This window comes from Amphiura filiformis, chromosome 7, assembly GCF_039555335.1.
Source record: "Amphiura filiformis chromosome 7, Afil_fr2py, whole genome shotgun sequence".
In the NCBI taxonomy this organism is placed as follows: domain Eukaryota; kingdom Metazoa; phylum Echinodermata; class Ophiuroidea; order Amphilepidida; family Amphiuridae; genus Amphiura; species Amphiura filiformis.
The window spans coordinates 52,408,685-52,431,671 of record NC_092634.1 but is presented as its reverse complement, the minus strand read 5'-3'; the positions used below and the strand labels follow the sequence as shown (position 1 = coordinate 52,431,671).

The 22,987-nt window shown below is 35.3% G+C and overlaps 1 protein-coding gene across 1 annotated transcript in view; it reads left to right on the top strand.

Annotated features, from left to right (window-relative positions):
* Positions 1-2,006: 2,006 nt before the first annotated feature.
* LOC140157321 (aromatic-L-amino-acid decarboxylase-like) overlaps positions 2,007-22,987 on the top strand; it is a 36,440-nt gene continuing 15,459 nt past the window's right edge. Inside the window, exons 1-3 of the mRNA XM_072180462.1 lie at positions 2,007-2,264; positions 20,773-20,993; positions 21,542-21,676. Coding sequence (XP_072036563.1) covers positions 2,084-2,264; positions 20,773-20,993; positions 21,542-21,676 — 537 coding nt within the window. The 5' untranslated portion in view covers positions 2,007-2,083. The remainder of the gene's footprint in view (positions 2,265-20,772; positions 20,994-21,541; positions 21,677-22,987) is intronic.

Here is a 22,987-nt window from a genome sequence, read left to right as displayed (position 1 = left end):
ATATAGTACCAGGCATTAGAGCTTTCTTCTTAAATTACTGCTTTTCATTTGACCGAGAAAATTAATTATGAAGTGAAAAGGTGTAACTAAAATTTTGCTAATTTCAACACCGAATTCGGTCGTTTCAAGCGCCTAATTAAGTGACTGAGTGGGTCTTGTTTAACAATAGCCATCGAGTGGCGTTCTACGTGCACAATACATCAGTTGAATATCTTTCTTAAGATTCAGCGCTATGTCTTATGCTTATTTCTCTCTCTCTCCCTCCCCTCTCTCATAAATTAAATTATTTAAAAGAAAATGGCATTAATATTGAAAGGATCAAACAGTGAAACCAAAACATAAATAAAAACATTCATGTCCTTGTAGAGTGACCATCTGACTGATCACCTGACCACACATTGTCTGATAACCAAACACTAACAATTAGAGTAAATATTAATATCATGTGATGCATGTGATCCGTTTAGCATCGATTGATTTCCGTTGTAAAACGGAAGTTTGCAGAAATGCTTTTTACTATATTTATCAATCTATGACGTTTTTGGATATTTCGAAGATTTTAACCATCGGATAAATTCTAATACAAACAGAGCAATCATACGCCCTCTCCCAATAATAAAAGTTATTTATCAGATAAGTGATGTACAGGTGTATGCGGTTAAATTTAGGAGGGTATATTCAAAGTTGACAATTCCGCTTGAATCCAGTGCAGGACTATAATGTACTCGTTGTGCAGGGAAACTTTGTCACTGTCTTGAATAATAATTTGGATTGTTTGATTAGTTTTATACATAAAGTATTATTGGTTTTGTTTTGTTGGACCATGGGAATGACCGTGCCAAACCCATTTGGTCGCTATTAATATACTTGCGGTCAGTAGATTTGTGTGATCTGTTCAATTACCAGATTATTGTACTTTTAAGATATTTGAAAAAATAAAAAATGTGGTTAAAGTCATCAACAAAGAAAAGTGTTAGCACAGCTTTATACCCAACGTGATACTTTTCAAATTCCAAAGTTCAATTTGAACGATATTAATGAAAAATACTAAGGCTTTATTGCGGTTCTTAATTAAAGGAGTATTTCGTGATCCTAGCATCCTCTTTTCATGACATTTTTCAGTACATATTCACGAAAAAGCATATTCCCAAAATTTCAGTTGATTCCGATTTTGCGTTTGCGAGTTATGCATGATTATGTGTATTACACTGCTCCATAGACAATACGTTGTAATTTCGTTCTGGTGCACCAGAACGAAATTCAAATTTCGCGATATCTTTGCTAAACGAATTAATCTGCAAGAAATATTTTGTACATAAACATTATGTAGCCAGAGTATTCCAGTGATATAAAAATCTCAACTTTTTTGAGAAAAGTGGGGGATGAGGCTGTGGATCACGAAATGCCCCTTTAAGATGAAAATCTGAAATTTTACGAGGCTTTTATGTATTATTGACACCGTGAATTTTTAGGGTAAGAACTTGTTTTCACATCTCACAAACACTTGGTTAAATTTCAGACTGTAACAATAAAAAAATATGTTTTGACATAGAACACCATGCATCCTTCGTTCTATGTCAAAACATTGTGAATACAACTAATCAATAATATTCTGAAGCTATAGGCGTATTTACAACGGATGCATTACTTTTTGTGCAGTCTTTAGATACAAGTCAAGCAATAACCAATGATAACTTTAAACCTATAACCTGTTAATCTGTTTTGCATCTTTAAAAAATAAGTAAAAAGAGCAAGTAAACATGTGCATAAGTACACAACGCAGCAAAATAGTTACGGTTTAGTAGAACAAGTAGCCTATACAGTTTTCATACACGTCATCATAAGCCTGTAGGCTACTTTTCTTTTTTGCCAAATTGTGAGGGGATCAGTGCTCAAGTTCAAGGTTCTCTACATCAAAAAGAAGACAGATGATGTCATAGTGTCTTCGAAACACACACGAGATTTGAAGGAAACAAGCGATCTGATGTCATACAGGCTATCCGAGGTATATGAGGATATACCTGGCTGGCCTGGTAAGCGTCTGTCAAAGGGAGTAACAAGTCAATTTCAGAGGGAAAACAAAATGACTCATTTCTTCAGTGAATTGATCAAGACGGTGATTTTAGGTGATTCGGATGTAAGTGATAGAGCTGACCTCTTCAGTTGCTGGAGAGGTTACCAAACCGCAATAGCAATGGTTGGACAGCAGCTGTACAATATGGGGAGCCAGCTATGCCGATCTTGCAGAAAACGTCATGAAAGCGGTGAGTTTGAGCTTTTTTCTGCATCATTACATCAAGTTAAGATTGCATATAATTCCTTTTTACATGTTAATTACTATGCAAAATATGCTGTAAAAGTTTTATATCGGCATTCATTCTGTATTGGGAACTACATGATCTTATGTTATGTTTGCAGACGACTTGTCGACTTTTGATGACTCGACTCGAATGAATGACTTGACTCGGGTCTCAACTTTGAAATGACTCGACTCAACATTCAGACCCAAAGACTCGACTCGACTCGAGATTTGAGTTCGATAACTCAACTGTACAAATTTGGATGTTTCACTTTCAAATTAAAAGAGCAGTTCGTGATACTCAGCCTCCCCCCACTATAATTCTTTAAAAAGTTGACATTTTTATACCACTGGCCGCTATAATGTTTATGTGCAAATAATTTCTTGCAGATAAATCGTTTAGCAAAAATATCGTCAAATTTGAATTACGTTCTGGTGTACCAGAACAAAATTACAACAGTGGTCTATGGAGCAGTGTAATACACATAATCATTCATGCATAACATGCAATCGCATAATCGGAATCAACTGAAGTTTTGTGAATAAGCTTGTGGATACCTACTGAAAAATGTCAGAATAAAAATTCCTTTACAAAAGGAATTGGCTAAAGGTTTGGATAATTTTTTCTTCTTTAAAACAATTGTAACATTAGCATAGTAATCAAAGAAAGATTAGGAAATGTAAAGTAAATTGCAGTGGGAGAGGTGAAAAATCGTACCGCATGGGATGTAAGAGGATTGGTTTCAATGTAAAAAAGAAACATGATGCAGTCATGTCTACAGTAGAATTCACCACGACCTTTGCAGGACTTAAACCCCATTAAAAGCTATTTTAAAAACCAAGATAACACTCATTGAAAACAGCTCAACTGATTAAATCAGATCTTCTCTGGTTGTGCACATGTGTCTGTTTTACATGTGCGGTATCGCAATGAGCTGGTATTATAGCTTCAGTTGGGTAACCGATTATAAAGGAAACGCAAGGAAACAATGGTATGTGGACCATTGTTCACAAAATGAGACAAAGGTCTGCTTATTGTTAATCAGCAATTTTGAAAATGAGCAACATAATGATTGTTGACTTAACACGGTTTGGAAATAATTTCTTCATATTTTTTGGTGTTATCTGTCGTTTACATATCCTTCCTAAAACACAAAAGTGCGACTATTTCCAAACACCTAAATTAACTAAAAATTTAGGACATGTTACAAAACTATATTTTCTAGAATTTCATAGAATACTTTAAATGTAGCTTGTACCGTTTTTTTGTGGCATCCTTCAGAACTGAGCGGTCCGTTACCAATATTTTCGGTCAAATCTCCATTCAATTAACACGGGGAGTTGGCTAGCTATGAGCTAGCTATGCCTTGCCCTCACTCATATTTTACGAAAGTGCGACTATTTCTGAACATCTAACCTAGCTGTAATTTTAGGTCATGTTAGAGAAATATATTTGCTAGAAGTTTGGAGAATACTTTAAATATTGGCCGGTTATTTTTCACACAGTGATGTTAACTAGGCAAATGCATATACTTCTAACATACACTATTTGTAAAGGTCGCGCGTCAATGGTGAGAGCACTGTGTATTGTGTATAGGAAAACGGACAGTAACTGCAGTATGACAAGCTCAGGGGATTCTAGGATCATGAAATACTCCTTTAATACAATGGCGTGGACCTATTTTTTTGTATCAAGTATCTTACTTTATAAAAAAAACCATGTACAATTACTTTTTGGTCAAAACCGTTCTATTTGAGCCACTGCCCCGGTTCACTTTGCCCCTCCTCCCCTCATTGCTCCCAGAAAAAATTCTGGTGCCGTCACAGATGTCTCATTGTTACTTTCGGGCGATAGGCTGATGTATAAACCGGAGCTTTTGCCGTGATACAGGGTGTATCAAAATAAAGTATTCAGTTTGAAAAATACCACTATATATAGATTAAAAAGTATATTTAGTCAAAATGTTATAATTGACAGTTAATCCACATTCTGCCATTGGCCCCCCACATTGCAAAGTTAGTAGCGTGTGATCATTAACAATGACTATTTTTGCGAGCCAAGTAAAAATGCAGTTGCGCGAAGTTAGTTAAAATAAAAAACAACATGAAAATCACATGTTTGACCACTTTCTTTACAGTAATAGTCTTCCACATGCATGACATGGCTACCAGGGCATGACCACTATTTATCTGTAATTCTGTATACAGATGGCACACCATGTCTTATGAGACATGTGAGAGGTCTGTCCTGCCTCGATGTCAACTTGTGCAATTACGTGTCTCTTGAGTTCGTCAAGTTCTGTAGAAAAACTTGTCCGATAGCCCCACAAGAAGAAATCCAGAGGTGTAAGATCATGAGATCTTAGGGGCCATTCCACTTGGTGCTTCAAAGCAATCACACGATTATTTACAAACAATTATTCAAGGCGTTCTGTCAATTACTGTAAAAAAGTGACGAAACTGTGATTTTCAGGTTATTTTAATTGACTCCGCGCAACTGCAATTTTTACGGCTCACAAAAATAGCAATTGGTCAAGTTATTAATGGTCACACGCCAGTGATTGTACAGTTCGGGGTGGAAAAGATATTGATTCAGCTATCAACTAAAGTATTTTGACCAAATACCTCATACTTTTCAATCTACATTAATTAGTGGCATTTTTCCAACTCATACTTTATTATGATACACCCTGTATAGGCATATGGAAATGGAACACACGGATTTTTACATTAAACGCCACCTCTTTAACACCACAGGGATGGCTTCCAAACCCTTCAAAATTGGTAAAACCGGCGATTAGACCTGCGGGGATATATTGTTTGGCAAAACCGACGATTGGACCTGCGGGGCTCTATTGTTTGGAACAACTGAAAGAACGCGGTTAAACCGCGCTAGTTCTGCCAGAGCGTCGACGGCCAGATTTTGAAGCCATGCTATATAATAGACGCTTTAAAATAAACTTAAGGATTTGTGATCGGACTATTAAAGTAGGCGTTAAATGTTAAGCCCCTGGTGTTAAGCTGCCTCTAAGATTTTGTTTTTTCATATAGACATGTCTCTGAAATTGTTATAAATAAATAAAAGAGATTTTCATAGGATAATACAATATCCATCACGGTAATACATAGTGGCAAATGATATCAATTATCGTGAATTCGTGATCATGGTAATATTAATCATAAATATTTTCTAAAACACCCACATACTTAATAAGGGCCTTTTATTTATCTAGGGACGTGAATTTAGAACGCTTTTCCTGTGTATATAGTTTAAGTGAAGTCAAGTTAAAGTTGAAAAGAGATGAGACTGAGTGAACTGTAATGATTGAGATATTTATCTTTAGGATGTATCATATACACGTGTAGAATTACCTATAATTTGACGTTTCTGGGTGAATTGGCGGTCGGGACACCCATGCAGCGCGCACGAGAACTTTCCATTGCAAAGTTCATCGTACGGAAACTCCGCACACATTCTTACATCCGTAACACAGTGCGGGGAATGGCTATTATGTAACAAGTGAATTCATCGGGCCAATGGCGGACATTCGTTAGAAACAAAAACCGGGACAATTTTTTAAGTGGTTTCGAAGAAAACAACATTGTTTCTACTTCGAGGGGTTTCTATCCCCAGAATGGCCAATAGAAACGCACTTGCCCGAATGAGTATCCTCTCCAACACCTGGATCAGCCCGTGCCACAGCTGTGAGCCTGTGCATTCTGTTTGCGAGAAAAGACTTTGTGTATTTTTTTTAATATAAACAATTATTATAGGCTTATCATTATTCATTTTTCAAAAAAAGCATTAACATTTTAAATCCGATGAGTGTCAATTTATTCAGTCAAGCCTCAGTGGCATTGATTTCTATCCCCAGAATGACCAATACTAACGCACTTACCCGAATGAATAAGCTCCCTTTCCTTTAAAACACCTGGGTCAGCCCCTGCATTCTTTTTGCGAGAAAAAACTTTTGGACTGAGGTTTTCCAAAGCTTTTGGAATGAGGTCTTCAATTTGTCGTGGGATGACGGCTGATGACTGCTTTCATCGCAGGTCATTGTTCAAACAAACAGTCTTGGGCCATATAGTAATATGCGTTTTTTTCCGTTTGAACAAGAATAGTTTTCAATGAAATAATCATGTCATTTCAGGTACGATTTTCTCATATTTCTTATATGGAACTCTCACAGCGAAAAGATTATTATCAATAAAGTGTAAAATGACCAGGTATTATGATGATCTGACACTTTTATTGTTTTAAACCATTGAAGCGTGAAGACATGTAAACACCGCGACTTTAAAACACCTAGGACAGCGCGTGCATTCTTTTGAGAGAAAAAACTTTGTGTATTTAAAAAAAATATTTAAACAATTATTATATTCTTTATTATTATAATACGCGAGTGTCATTTTATTCAGCCAAGCCTCAGTGACATTGAGATTGGATTAATAGTTTCCTTTCTGTTGACCTCAGGCTGACAGTAAAATTGTGTCACTTGATTTGATGATAGGAGTAGCTGTCGTTGCCTTGATCTTTTTCTCCGAATTTAAATATGTTTCTCTTTTTCTTTCTACATTTACAAACACGTGTTATACAGCTATTCGTAAATTAAAAGAAAAATGAAAAATTTAACAAAATACCCTTAAAAAAATCGTTTTTGTCCGAGCAACTCGTCAATATGCACATGTTTATTAACGAATTTTTACGGCATAATGTTTTTAGCCTTATGAGTATTCAATATCATCTCGTCCTATATTTTAAAACTCATAGCGAGACCAATAAATATTGGGCGTAAAGCAATTTTATCATTATTATGTATTGGATCCAATATTTTCACACACTTGGATTCATCAAAACATAATAATATGTCTCTTCACGGAGCAAAATAACACACTGCATGGTTATCAGCACCGTGAGCATTAGAACATTAATTAATAATGCAAATCAGGATTGCAAGATTCCGATATGTAGCTTATGTTATTATCTTTTAACTCGGGACAGCAAAAACCATCCAATATGTAGGACAAGTTAGCCTGTGACCTAGAAGCCCACAAGTTATTTTTATATAATACATACATGACAATCTTCACGTCGCCCTGCTATTTTTATTTTCATGCTACATTGGATGTGTCTTGATATATTGATGACTAATCTCCATTGGAGTCTATTTCAGCACAAATAAATGCTTTTGACTTTGAACTTTCCCCAATGTTAAAGCCATAATGTACGATCATATAATGGGAATAAGAAATTGTTTTCTTTTTCAAACCTGATTTTATTTTTGCGCTAAGAATAATTATTTTTAATGTAAATATTTCAAAACGTCCACACTTGACATGTGCAGCTTTTGGACTGAGGTCTTCAATTTGTCGTTGGATGACGGCTGATGACTTGTCGTTGGATGACGGCTGATGACTGCTTTCATCGTAGGTCATTGTTCAAACAAATAGTCTTGGGCCATATAGCTATATGCGTGTTTTCCGTTTCGACAGATTTGTCGCATGTTTGGACAAAACGTAGAACAAGAATAAGGTTCAATACCACCAATTCTCTATAACATAGTTTTCAATGGAATGTCATTTCAAGCACGATTTTCTCATATTTCTTACACTCTACACTGGAACTCTCACTGCGAAAAGATTAAAATCATTTAAGTGTAGGAGGTTGACACCCAAAATGACCAAAATTTCATGATTTGAGACTTTTTTGTTTTAAACCATTGAAGTGTAAAAGACCAGGTAAAGACCCCAAATTTACAGTGCGCCCTCGTTTTTGGGACCTATGATAGAAAACATGTCATTTCTGCATGCTAATATGAAATTTGCACATTTTGGACTAAACAGATTGGCAATAATTGATTTTTAAGCACCCTTTTCAGATGCCACACAAGAAAATAGTCCCTCTTTTTTTTCACGCACTGCCCAGCTCTAATTAGTGGTATTTAACCATAAACACCAAATAATACTAATCCGCTTCTATCGCATCGGAGAATCAAAAGTCGCAGCAAAGCGCCAAAAGGCAGCGTTTGCTTGTTTTGTTGATTTTTGTTTTAATGCCGCGTATTTGAAGTTGTGCAAAAGAGTCGCAGTGAGTCTTGGCTGGTAGATGCCTAATTTTAAAATGGAAATACTTGGTCATCATGAGAATGACCTGGGTGAAAATAATGGAAGCCTCATTTCTTATTCTGCCTATATTTCAAACTTTCATTTGCCTATTGACACCAACTCTTTTAACCGTAACAACTGAACAATTGATGATTGATTCCTTTCCGTTTTGACGATGTCACTGACACTTCAACAAAAATTTTGTACAGTTCCTGTTCAACCACAAATAAGTGTATGGATAGTATGCGTTGATCCGTGTTAAGACTGACTAGACCTAGTTTTATACGTGCTACTTTGCAGCTCTTTGCTACACCTGGCTTTTTTGTGTGTCTCGGTGACATGTAGATGAACTAATACCGCTTCTGTCGGTAGACACTGATACTACCTTTAGGCCTACTATAAATAAACTGTCAACCCACTAGAGAAAACTGACCTCTGAAATCCAGGGCTCGTTCTTTGGGCTTTAGGTAAAATAGAATATATTCAAGAAATTTAAAACACTAATTTGCATCCGATTATTTGCGTATAAATCAACTAAGCATCATCGACGGTTTCGATGTCTGCTACAGTGTAGCTAGTTGTCTATTTTAGAATTATTTCCTACATTATAGCTGCGATTAACAACTCATGACATCATCATGCCCTCCCCCTGTTTTTAGCAAACGTTAAAAATTAGTTTCATTTTTCAAACGTTTTGAATAACTACAAACCAATGAGCGATTTTCATGCAACTTGATATGTAGGTTGGGGGCAAGGATGATGTGTCGTCATCAAATGTGCATAATTTAAGTTGCTCATTTGCATATCAGTTTTGATTGGATAGTAGCATAAATGGGTAACAGAGAAAATAAGGATCGATTTTCATTAAAATTCGTTATGTACAGTAGTGTTTGGGCAAGTTAGGGCCCTTTTTCTGAGTATCATCATCAAATTCAAATGCGCATATTTTGGTATAGGTCTCTGGTGCAGTGTATCGTCTTTTCGCGGTTTACCATTGCATTGATTTTGATGTTTCGTCATAAAAAAGTCGTTTGTGACATGCTTTCATTCTCGCTTATTTGTTCTATACTGTTTTTGCGTTCTCTGTTATCTTTCCGCTATTTCTCTCTTGCTGTCGTTAGATAGCTCAGTGTTATCGCAGTGTAAGCACCAGCTTATTACATAATTTTGGACCAGGGATATATCCCTGATAGGACATAACACAGGTACTTTTAAAAGGGACAGATACTTTAGAAGGGAACTCTGTGGCAATATTCCCAAACCACTATATTAAAATCGAATGACTCACACCGGGGACTCACACTACACTTCAGAAGCGCCTGAAATGTCCGAAAGCTCCGTAAGCCAGAAAAAATAACACCGAAAACAACAACAACAACAACAACAAACCGCCGACAATTTCCACAAAAATGTTGATTTTCATTACTTGCTAAATGAAATCTGTAGGATATGATTCCAATTTTACAAGGTCATTTGTTATGCTTATATCACGCATATTGTAGCGTTATTGCTAACCATGACACTGTATGCTTACCGGATTACCAGCCGGTTATGGGTAGATGCGGTTTTGTTGGTCGAAGCAGCCAAAAAAAAAAAAAAAATCGATTTTCATTGTCTAAATCAATATATTATTGAACATTAACACCTTGATGTTTTGCAAAAGTTCATTCTGCAAATCATATACCGTTTGCAAACTTGCTTAATTTATTGTTGTTAATTAGTTATGTACGTTTTACAAAAGTGTTGTTGTTTCAGCCCTCTTTACAACATAACTCAAGAACCACAGGACCTACAAAAGTATATCTGTGATATTTGAATTCTTCTACACACTCGCTAAGAATTGAGCAATGCAATTTTTGCCAAAGCTCACTACCATTCGCAAGATGCTGTGAACTACCAAATCACAACAGTTCAAGATTGTGTATAGCCTTAAGGTTATTAATTATTTTAAACTGTTGTGATTTGGTAGTTCACAGCATCTTACGAATGGTAGTGAGCTTTAAACAAAATTGCATTGCTCAATTCATAGCGAGCGTGTAGAAGAATTAAAATATCACAGATATACTTTTATAGGTGCTGCGGTTCTTGAGTTACAAACAACAACGAATTTGTAAAACGTACATAACTAATTAACAAAAATTAATTAAGCAAGTTTGCAGAGTATACGATTTGTAGAATGAACTTTTGCAAAACATCAAGGTGTTAATTTTCAATAATATATTGATCTAGATGATGAAAATCGATTTTTAGGTTGCTTCGACCAACAATACATCGTCTACCCTTAAAGGTGTCCGATTGTTAATGATCATTTCTTCATTGCTTCCGTTCAAACTAAGGCCAGAACCGCGCCAAAAGGGCACAACTGACATATAATTAGTGTACATCAACTTGTACACGCACTCCACATACATTCTGCAAAACAATCAAGGTATTTGTTATTTTACCCCTGTATATCCTACACAAAGGCATAAATGTCATAATAAGCACCAGAAGCCAATAGCTGCATCTTTTAGCTCGGATTTAATACCACAGTCGTTAAAAACTGTCAAGAAATAAAACCACAATGATCCAAATCCCAAGGAAGCTGCCAATTCAAAGGTTGCAGTTTTGCTCCATTACATGCCCTATTGATTTGTACACAAAGCATTCTCGAACAAGAGAACAAGCGCCGTGCTTTCCATTGATTAGGACATTAGGACATTGATAAGAACATGAAATTGCAACTTCAAATTTTGTTACTTCCTTGGGTTTTAGAGCTCCGGTTCTTTAATTTTAAACTAATTTCAACAAGTGGAGTCTTAAATCAGAGCTAAAATAAAGGGTACAGGTATTGGCTGCTGGTTTTAATTTTGACATATTTATCTTTGTTTAGATATACAGTGGTAAACGTAATTGGTACCTTAATTCTTTGGCTTTCTGTATTTTAAGGCATGGGTTCATTAAAGTAGCGTTCTCCGAAAAGTTTTTCGATAAATTCATTAATTTCTCAAAAAGTAAAAATCTCAGTTTAATAAATAACGGTTAAAATGAAAGCCATTATTGGGGGCCTAATTATCGTATCATTATAATAGGTCTGGCACCAATGCAAGCATTTGTTTCGGTGTCCCAAATTCATAGTAAAATATGCTGACGCTATTTTTTACAAATCGCCTGGAATTGCATATTTAGGTTTCGGCGATTGCTGAAAAAAGTGGGGTATGCTTATGAAAAGCGTTTCCGCTTGGAATGTAGATAGTTATTGTTGCTATTACTGTTCGCGATTTTAATTTATGCACTCTTTAGCCGACAATTTTCAATGCATTTTACACACTCAAAATGTCGCTCGCGTAAATACTGATATTTTAAACAGTATCAACAAAACAACTGTCCACATTAGTTCCCAAGACTTTGATGATAACATAGATACCAAATCAGACTGCATGTGACGAACAGATTTTAAACTAGAATTGACAGAACCAGCGTAGGCCCTATGAAAATGCTGTTTCGTAATAAATCGCGTTGTGATAAAAAGAGGGAATTTTGGACATCCTTTTGGCTGTTTTATATACCAAGGAAATGCGTGACCTACACCAAACTTCTCATGTAGCCTTGACTTAATGTCCGTGGCTGTTTGATATTATTGAATTTAGACGATTTTAACTATTTACTTACATTTAACCCGATGTTTGGCCAGAGAATGTTGTATTATATTCCAAAGATGGCGACAGCTACAGACTCACTTTAAACCAGTAAAAAGGACACGTTTCTGCTCAGATGTTTCAGAGTTTGAGACCCTATATTCACGGTTTTCCTACTAGCATTCAAACCTATGACAAATTTGGCTGGTTTGCGATATGCGATTTTTCATCCTGATGTGGTAGTGATGTCAGTACAGTGAGCATTTAATTGGGCACAGCCAAATAATTACTAGCGTTCGGTCAAAGCGCTGCAGCGCGCTGGTGTACATGCACACGCTCACGACGCCACATAGATGCGCGAGCGAAACAGCTGCTTCAACGCGCTGACGTTGACTGCCATAAGGGTGAAAAATGGTAGGCCTACATGTATGACTATAAAACCTCAAACTCGCCCCTCGATAAAGGTTGGCAAATGAAGGAGGCGGCAGTTTAGTGAATATGCGAGTGCAAGCGCCGCCCTAACCGTGGAAGGTTTCCGCATACCGAATATAGGTTTATATCATGGCCTCTAGGCCTCATGGTTTATTTTTCGAAAAGAAAGCATAATCAATTGAGAAGGGAATGGATATTGCCATAATAATATCAAAGTTAATACTTGTCGTCCATAACAAGAAGGAATGCATCACGATTGTATAATATCCAGCTTTGGTATTTCATTTGATTACACTAAACATGAAGCTTTATCTTTACTAGATTTATGAAATGAACGTTTGCAGACCAGGCCTTCTACATGTAGTGAGCATCACATTAGATTGTGTTTAAAAGAAATATTTATAAAATAAATAAATAACATTAAAGGAGTATTTCGTGATCCTAGTATCCTCTTTTTATGACATTTTTCAGTACATATCCACGAAAAAAGCATATTCCCAAAATTTCAGTTGATTCCGATATTGCGTTTGCGAGTTATGCATGATTATGTGTATTACACTGCTCCATAGACAATACGTTGTAATTTCGTTCTGGTGCACCAGAACGAAATTCAAATTCACGATATCTTTGCTAAACGAATTAATCTGCAAGAAATATTTTGTACATAAACATTATGTAGCCAGAGGTTTCCAGTGATATAAAAATCTCAACTTTTTTTGAGAAAAGTGGGGGATGAGGCTGTGGATCACGAAATGCCCTTTAATCCATATAAGATTTATATAGCGCACCAGAGGATACAAAGCGCTGTAAATTTGCTGCTACTAGTGAATTATCAGAATCAGATATCATCAACTATGCCGATTGTAGCCGATTAGATTGTAACATCCACTTATTATCTCAGCAGTTCTCCAAAGTCCATTGGATGAAGAAAGATGTGAGCGTTATGAATTAATAAGTGTCGCCTCCTAGAAATATCCTAGATAACCAGCTTGGATGATAAAATATTATCTAGAACCACGCATCTGTTTTTCAAGGTCTCCCTTTCATCTTTCTGACCTCAAAGAAAGGATTAAAATTATTGAATAGAGTCCATGACCTGATGCAACGCATTATTAATGAGTAGCTATTAGGGACAGTCATGCTGTTATGGTTGAGCGAGCAACGTATGACCACTACACAGGTCAATGGCCTGATTGCGATCTGGCGGGTTTTTAAAAGCACGGTCCCTGAACTACGGTGTACCATGAGGGACATGCAAACTTAAAATAATTTTTCACAAACTCAAATATTTTTTTACAAACTGAAATGATTTTCTACAACTCAAATAGTTTTTTACAAACTCAAATAATTTTTTACAAACTTGAAATATTTTTTGCAAACTTTCGACTTTCACGAGAGAGCAAGACTCCCAGCGAGACTCAGGCTATCGAGATTGAGTCCATGCGCGATGCGATAATATGATTTTTTTTTTTTAAAAGAAGGGTCTTAGACCGCTCGGCCACACGACTTGTTGGTATCCATCTTGAATTTTTTTGTACATATAATCGCAACCTCAAAACGTACCATATTTTGGAATTTTATTTGCTTAAAAACATTAATGTGTATTAATAGCGCTCAATTGTTGTTAAGAGGCGCACCATTTGATTTCAGGGGGCATGGGAGTTTTTGAAAAAAACTTCGCCCACTAGTGAGACGAAAAAACAACTTCGCCCACTAGTGAGATGGAAAATAAATCCTCCCTTTGGAGGCGATAAAAAAATACAAAATTTGCCGCCAAAAAAAAAAAAAAAAATAATTCTGCCTGACCCAAACTCCCATGCACCCCTGAGAATCTAATGGTGCGTCCCCTGCGTGATCTAAATACAGAAATCCGACAATAAATGGGCCTCTACATGCACAATACATTATATTAAAGTTTGCAAAAAAAATAGTTTGTAATAATTATTTGAGTTTGTAAAAAATCATTTGAGTTTGCAAAATTATCAAAGTTTGCAAAAATTATTTTAAGTTAGCATGTTCCTCATGGTACACCGTACTGAACATAACATATCCGTGGGCATATGACCGAAATTGCCTGGCAATTGACGTCTCATGTCAACACAGTCTATAGTGTGATTAGAACATTATTGTCTGGTGATCATTATAGTATGATCAGTACGAAAAATCCAGATTTTCAAAAATTAAAAGAACCACTTTTTAGCGGGAATTTTCGTAAGTTACACAGCTGAAGTTATGAAAGGGTTGAAAGACTATAATATTATGGCATAAACAAGAATATGTTCGATTGGTCTTTATTCCTATAGTCTGTACCCTTAAGAGGATGGGTTTATGGTAAACGGGTTTCGAATTATTCGCGTGTTTCAGATATTATAGTAGAAGTCACTTGAACTATTATTTTTGGGTCAACGTTTTTGCTTTTCAAAGTAACATAATTCGCCAATGAAAGATATTTCCGAACTTTCTAAAGCACATCATATAGGGCTATATGTCATGGTTTTGTCAGAATTTCGATTTTGATTGCACCATTTTTCAATTCCGACTACCAATTTTGTCAAAATCAACTCGCGAATGTACCCAGGAATGGATGATTTTGCAAGCCGAGACCGAGAAAATTAATTTCAAAGCAAAAAGGTGTATCTCTGAATTATGCTAATTTCAACATGTATCGGTCGACTTTTAGCACTACTATGCATAACAATAGAGGATGGTGAATAGCGGTCTGAGTGCATGCACTTACACTCATCACCTGTCACGTCTGTGTATGTGGGAAATCAGCGCATTGATTGTTCTATAGTGTCCGATTTGAGCTCTGACATCTTGTAAAATGTTGCCAATCAATATCCATAAGATTATATTTTAAACTGTTGCGATTTGGTAGTTCACATTATCTTGCGAATGGTAATGAGCTTTGACAAAAATTGCATTGCTCATTTCATAGCGAGTGTGTAGAAGAATTCAAATATCACGGATATAATTTTATAGGTCTTGTGATTCTTGAGTTATGTTGTAAAGAGGGCTGGAACAATAACACTTTTGTAAAACGTACATAACTCATTAACAACAATAAATCAAGCAAGTTTTCGAAGTGTATGATTTGTAGAATGAACTTTTGCAAAACATCAAAGTGTTATTTTTCAATAATATATTGATTTAGATATGGAAAATCGATCTTTTGGCTGTTTCGACCAACAATACCGCGTCTACCCTTAAGAGTGTATATTCAATGCCCCATTTGACTCAAACGATTATTGATATCTTTGTTTCTACCTTTTGTTAAAAACTTGAAATTTGTATCAAGGAGATTCGGTTTTCATTTCAGTTTCTTAAATGGTATGAAGAAGAAATTCACTTGGTTTGGAAGTTACCTGATCTAAGTATACAAACGAAATGTTTAAATTTCGCAGTGCAATATTCACGAGGAGAGAACTGGGGCATGTCAGTCTACATTGAAAAACGTGCTTTAGAAAAATCCAATAAGCTATGGCTATATTAGCTGTGAAAAAATATAGACCATCGAAATATTTGCATTCGACATTACAAAAGGGGCGACTCAGGTGATAATAAACAAAATCGATTCATGTCCTTAATCCCCATGTACCAGAATCAATGGAAGGCCATTATGTGACTTCTCTCCTGTCGTATTGTCATCTTTTTTTATGTTGTCACATTGATATTTTAATAGGTTGAGTTTGGTGCAATGATATTGTGGGAGTGCATCAGTGGATGGGGGTGGGTGTAAGGGTATGGGAGGGGGCATGTGGGGTGTGCAGGGGTGTGTTGAGATATGGTGTTGAGTTGAGTACGGTTGAGTATGAGCTACAACCATATTCAATTTTACCTTTGTATTTTTTTTATTGTACTTTTGATATCATGTATCGTGCAAGAATTCATTAATGATATTTTAGTATATTTATATTTGATCTTTTTGGCTATCTTTATTAATTTGATTGTAATTCACCAAGTAATTCAGCCTTTTTGGCTGCCATTTGAGTGTTTTAATAAATATTTCTGAAATATAACCTGAAAAAAATAGTTCTTGAGTTATAGGTAATTTTACTCTCGACAAGTATACTATATAGTACATACATTTAAGGGGTACTACACCCCTCGATAAATGTGTGTCTATTTTTTGCATTTTTCTCAAAAACTAATAACACAGTGGTAACAAAAGTTATGTATATTATAGGGGCAAGGAATCCAATTACTACACTGGAATTTCAGTGATTCAAGACAATCGGTTCGTTATTTATGATAAGAAATAAGGTACCGCAAGGATGTACCTCATTTTCCTAACATATATACTGAATCGCTTGTCTTGAATCACTGAACTTTCAGTGTAGTAATTGGATTCCTTGCCCCAATAATATACATAACTTTTGTTACCAGTGTGTTATTATTTTTGAGAAAATGCAAAAATAATCTAAATTTACCACAGGGGTGTAGTACCCCTATAAATAGAAAATCACAATATCTGAAATATTGAATTACGGAGAACATGCATCGTTTGCTTGTAGAACGTGCTAGTAATTGCAAACAAAATACATGGGTAGAAACGTACGTCAGCGTTTGAAATTAGCCAACAATAATATTTCAAGGACCATTTGGGCCTTAGGTACTCGTCAAAAATTTACGTGCTCGATCTCGAATTTTAAAATTCATTTACAATACATTAAATTCTGTTGATAAGTCGTTACCTTTTTTTGGATTTTTTTTTTTGGAATATCAATCATATCAAATTATCAGGTTTTTATGATTTTACAATTTTATAAATACCAAGATTATTATAAGAATGTGCACGTTAGCACCTATTTTAAATCCAACATCTAAATTAATATAATGTAATATAATGGCGTAATAAAACCACCATCTCTCATCTGTTGAATTACGGATAATATTCATTGTTTGCGTGTGGAAGTATGAATGGTCAAGGGGCTCAAAACAAGCCTAAGAGTAAATGGTTTATAACCTTTGATGTCAAATATTCAGTCTTAAACGTCCAAGATATTATCTTGCACGTCCAGTATTGCTATATGATGTAATCGTAAACGTCCAAGAATTTCGCGGTCAGTTAAATTGATATATATACAGAGCCAGAAATCACAATGCCGTTGACATCTTTTGGGATATCGGTGAATTTTTGGTGCATATGAATCCCTTCAATTTTTGTTCGCGCGTCAATAAATTTACAACATACACACGCATAAATTCACAAAGCACGCGCCAATCTGCATTACACAACTCGCAATCTGCATAACACAACGCCTAACTAGCGTAAGTACTGCGTCCAACTGCGTGCACGCCATTGTAAACATCTACCAAAAAGTAATTACCCTTCTTTAATGAATGACCATTATTCCAGAACGGCTGATTGTATACCAAATTGGTGATATGCTTTCGAAGCAGAATTTATTTCTGCGCATTATGACACCTTAATTTTTTTGCAACGGTCCCAATATTGATGTCGCAGCGTACATTCAACATGTTTAAATATGAATGTAACTCAAGATATGAACGTTGCAGTAAAATCCTGTTGCCTTGTATTCAGTATCCATTGAAGGAAATCTGTTCAGCTCTCATTGGATTATCCTTTTTTTTTCAATACAAGGCAATAGGATTTTGTGGCAACTTTCAAATCTTGGGTTACTTTCATTTTCATGTACGCTGTGACATCAATATTGGGGCAATCGCAACAAATGAGGTGTCTTAATGCGCAGAAATAAATTCGATTAGCCGTTCTGGAATAATGGTCATTCATTAAAGAAGGGTAGTCACTGTTTGGTAGATGTTTATAATGGCGTGCACGCAGTTGGACGCAGCACGTATGCTAGTTAGGCGTTGTGTTATGCACACTGCGCGTTGTGTAAAGCAGATAGGCGCGCGCTATGTGAATTTACACGAAAGAAATTCTGCTTCGAATGCATATCCCAAATTTGACATATGATCAACCGTTTTGGGATAGTGGTTATTCATTAAAGGGGGTAATTAGTTTTTAGTAGATGTTTATCAATATGCGATATACATTTGTTTCGCTAATTATAAACTTAACAAACTATGGTCATGGTTAAAAATATTCATGTGAAAAAGGTTTTGAACAAACTGCATCATTCACGCAGTCTGAAAGTAAGGAGATGAAAATAATACAGTATATAGCGACGGTAGCTATTCACACTCAGGAAGCTATTAGTACCAACCAGAACCAGCCAGAACAGCTTATATAATGTTCACTTTACCTTTTTTGCCACTTGTGTAGCAAGTTATATTAGGTATCTTTTCGTGGAAGTATTAGTATAACTTCCTTTGGCACTCTACCATGTCTACCATGTCTACTTGTCAGTCTTAAATTTCAATTGCTACTATTAGCTTGTATTATTTCCTATTATAGAATTTTCTTGTTTGACCACGGGGAAGGACTGTTTATCTACTCGAAACGTCGTTTGCCTTTTGTGACCTTTTACCTACTTTTCTGTTTCAATTGGTTTTGTCCTGCTCTAAATAATGTGCTCCACGCGACGTCAATTTGGTATACGTGATTCAAACCTTAGATTAGTGAACTAAAATCTATTAAGGTTCACTATGTATAAACATAGATAAGTAAATGTTGCACATCGTTTTCATACAAGAAAGCCCACAAAGGTTAAAATAAAAAAAATCAACCAACCATCAACACCATCCAATGTGGTCAATTGTTTATTATTCATTATACCATAGACACTTTTAATTGAACAGGATAACACCGTAAAGAATTTCATAGATGCTTCTTACATTTTTCGCAAGCGTATGAACCCAGCTGTTAATATTTGCTTTTTAGTTTTACTTACGTGCTAATACGCCCACGAGAAAATCAAACTTGACCATTGAACCTACTGACCATGACGGGAAAGAAGCGGCTGAGCATCATCATGATGGTTACTTCTGTTGTCAGAAAACGAATGAACTTTTAGCTGAACTTTTCAAAAAGCGCTCCAAATTTTCCAAAACAAAACACCAATACATCATTTCAATCTTACAAATAGCAAGGTTAATCTATTTTTCATCCATGACACAACATAACAACATTTTTAAAATGTTGTCAAAATGTTATTGTAAAATATTTGTTGGAAACATTTTGTGTCAAATATGTTGTTAGCACTATCATGACTATGTAAGAACATTTTGCAGGAAGTTTTTCGAAAAATTGTTTTTGAATGTTATGAAAGTGTTTTATAGCCTTATGCCCTTTATATAAACCCGACATTTAAAAGTTTCTGGCAATCTCGTCTAAACTTTGGCGAATAATGTCAAAAAAACCCAAAAAAAAAAAAAAAAAAAAACGTTTGCGGCGCAGTTATTAGAATTCTTTCACTTTCCGGGGTTAGTGTGGCTTATTATTAAAACGAGAATAACATATAATGGCATATTGTAACTTACACGAATCTTATGTGTTTATATTGACTTTATATTGGGATAACAACAAGAAAAGAACATCTTTCTCATACCGTAGATCTAGTGAATTTTCAATTACTAATTTTTAGGATGTGTATCAAAACATTAGTGTTTTGTAAGAGTCTAGCCGTTGCATCATAGTGTTCTTATTTTCTTGGTATAACATTTAAAGAAACCCAAATGATGTAACTTAAAAGTCCCTGGATAACATCTTGAGATCAGAGATGTACAATGTACATTTACATCTCTAATGATCTTGATAAACGGAATAGCAAACATTGCGCAGTTTCAAGGTTAGGTAAAACAAAACGTTCTAATATGAAGTTATTGTCCTATATAGCATATTCCGGACTACCGGTATTTGAATCACATATCTGTACAGAGTTAAATATTGGTATATCCTGTGTATCACCTTGTAGTGATGAGACTTCGGTTTGAAACGTTGCGATTGGCACGGGTGTGATGACGTCATGTTTACATTAATAGGTAATTTACATATCGTCCAGCTATATTAACTCACTACCAGGCTAGGAAGATGGACAATTACTTTATGTATGTGAACGCAATAAGAATACTCGATTTTGGACAATAAGGGGCCAACGGAAGAAATACAATACATGTGATTTGAATATTTATGCGAAATATCTGCCTACGGGTTGCTGCTATTCTTAAAGGACTGGAAAAAAAAAGTAAGATAAAAGATAACTTCATGTGCACTTCATGCGATTGAATTTGGTGTTGAATTTTGATTAAATAAGTACACATTTGTAGCTGACTCCAGTGTTTGAAAAATGTTTATTTTGATTTTCTTATTATATTTTCATTTATTATTTTTATTTTTTGGCTTGAACATTTTTAATTTCATGCAACATTTATTTTATGTTTTGTCTCTCTCAGAAGATCTATCAAGCAGTACATTACTGCCAGCTGAGACTCAAGAGCAGGAAGAAGATATTACAGCTAGTGATACAACCAAAGACATCGAGGTGCAAGAAGAACCAACAAGTACATTAAGTCACCTAGGAAACCAAAGATTATTACCACATCAAATCATGGACAGTACTGATTTTAAACAGAGGTCAAGAGAGATGACGGATTACATAACCGAGTACCTACAGGTAAGTTCAGGTTATTTACCAAATTTACAGAAAAAATACTTTAAAATACTTTACCAAATCAGACGTACACGAGGCAGGGGAGAGGGTGGATCACAGCGCTTTCTATATATAATTCGCTGATAGGTATTCACCTGTATAAACAGGTGGTGTGCATGCGGGTATGCTGTATATTGCTTTAGAGCTAAAGCTAACTAGCGGGAAAAAAAATCACAACATACGACTGGTTTAGTCGAAGTTTGTGTTTTCGTTCATATACAAGGTTAGTATTTAATAAAGGCAGATCTATGTACAGCGTAAACAGTGACCATAATTGTTCACCTTTAAATGTGTGTGTTCGTTTGTTACTTTTCAAGCAATGTACATTTAACAAGTTACTAATGAGGGCACTATGAGCTGACGAACTACTCGCACAGAGCTAACAGAATCATTTAGTGACAAAAAGTAATTAAATGCTTTATCAATTGTTGCAAGTACCTGCTGAGGTCGAACAAATGTTGTAAACTATCATTCATTTACCATTACGTCATACATACTTGCTTTTTGCACAGAACATCAAAGAAAGACGAGTCTTACCTGATGTAGAACCAGGATATCTTCGCAAACTTCTTCCAGAGGAGGCTCCAGAGAGCGGAGAAAAATGGGAGAGCATTATGGAGGACGTAGAAACGAAAATTATGCCAGGGGTAAGCTAATATCTAATTCCATTCATATGGTGTTTTTTACCCTGCATGGAGGTTTATTCTAGAACAAACGTTTTGAGTGAAATTACTCCATTGGTTATATTGATATAAGAGCAAAGACAATGGCCCATATAGAACAGTTACTGTGCATATTGAGACTGAAAATCACACTTAAATTCTAGAGTAGTACTGAAATATTATACAATAGATGATACCACCGGAATAGCACTGAAAATAGTTATGTAGAATAGAGAATAGTTAGAAAATTGTTATTCAGGTCATTAACCAATCACACTAAAAAGTGGACTAAAACACTTCTGATAATATTGTGGTCATTTATTATCCCACTGAAATAGTGCTAACCACACTGAAATATATTAGACCATTACTATTTTTTATGGAAATGGACCATTGCTCATTACAAGCAGACAATAAATACACAGAGTAACATTGAAAATAGCAGATTAAGGCTGAAAATGGTTTCAGTGTGATTGGCAGTCTCAAAATCGCATAGAGTGGTACACCACAATTATGACCATGGGGTGACGATGCTACTCGGGGATGCTTCCACTGTTTGTGTTCACACCAACTAAAGGAAACATATCTTCGGCCCAATATTTTTCTTGGGGTTATATTTAAAATAATTATGAGTTTTCTTCATTTGCCTTTAATGTTAGCAACTATTCTAAACTGTCGCGATTTGGTAGTTTACAGAATCTTGCAACTGGTAGTGAGCTTTGGCAAAACTTGCATTGATCATTTCATAATTGTGAGTGTGTAGAAAAATTCAAATATCACAGATTTACTTTTGTGGGTCCTGTGGTACTTGAGTTATGTTGTATTTAAAAGAGGACTGAAACAACAACACTTTTGTAAAACGTGCATTAACAACAACGAATCAAGCAAGTATTCAAAGTATATGATTTGTAGAATAAACTTTTTGCAAAGTGTTATTTTTAATAATATATTGATTTAGACAATGAAAATCGATTTTTTTTTTTTTTTTTTTGACCAACAAAAAATCGCGTCTCCTTAATCTTGTGTTATAAAACCGGATAGTTTATATTATTATGTTGTTACTATTGGTACTACTGTCTAAGATATATTGAATAATACTCAATCTAATAGATTAGTATATTATTTAATCCAATTTTTAATATCTGGAATTGCGAGAGTGTAATGTTATTAAAGTCAAGTACCACATTCATGACAAGGATGCTGTGTCATAAATTCAAAGTTTTAATGTCACTCCTAATGTCACATCAAGATGTCTTATCATATGCCAACCCTCTTACAAAAATCGCGTTGATAGAT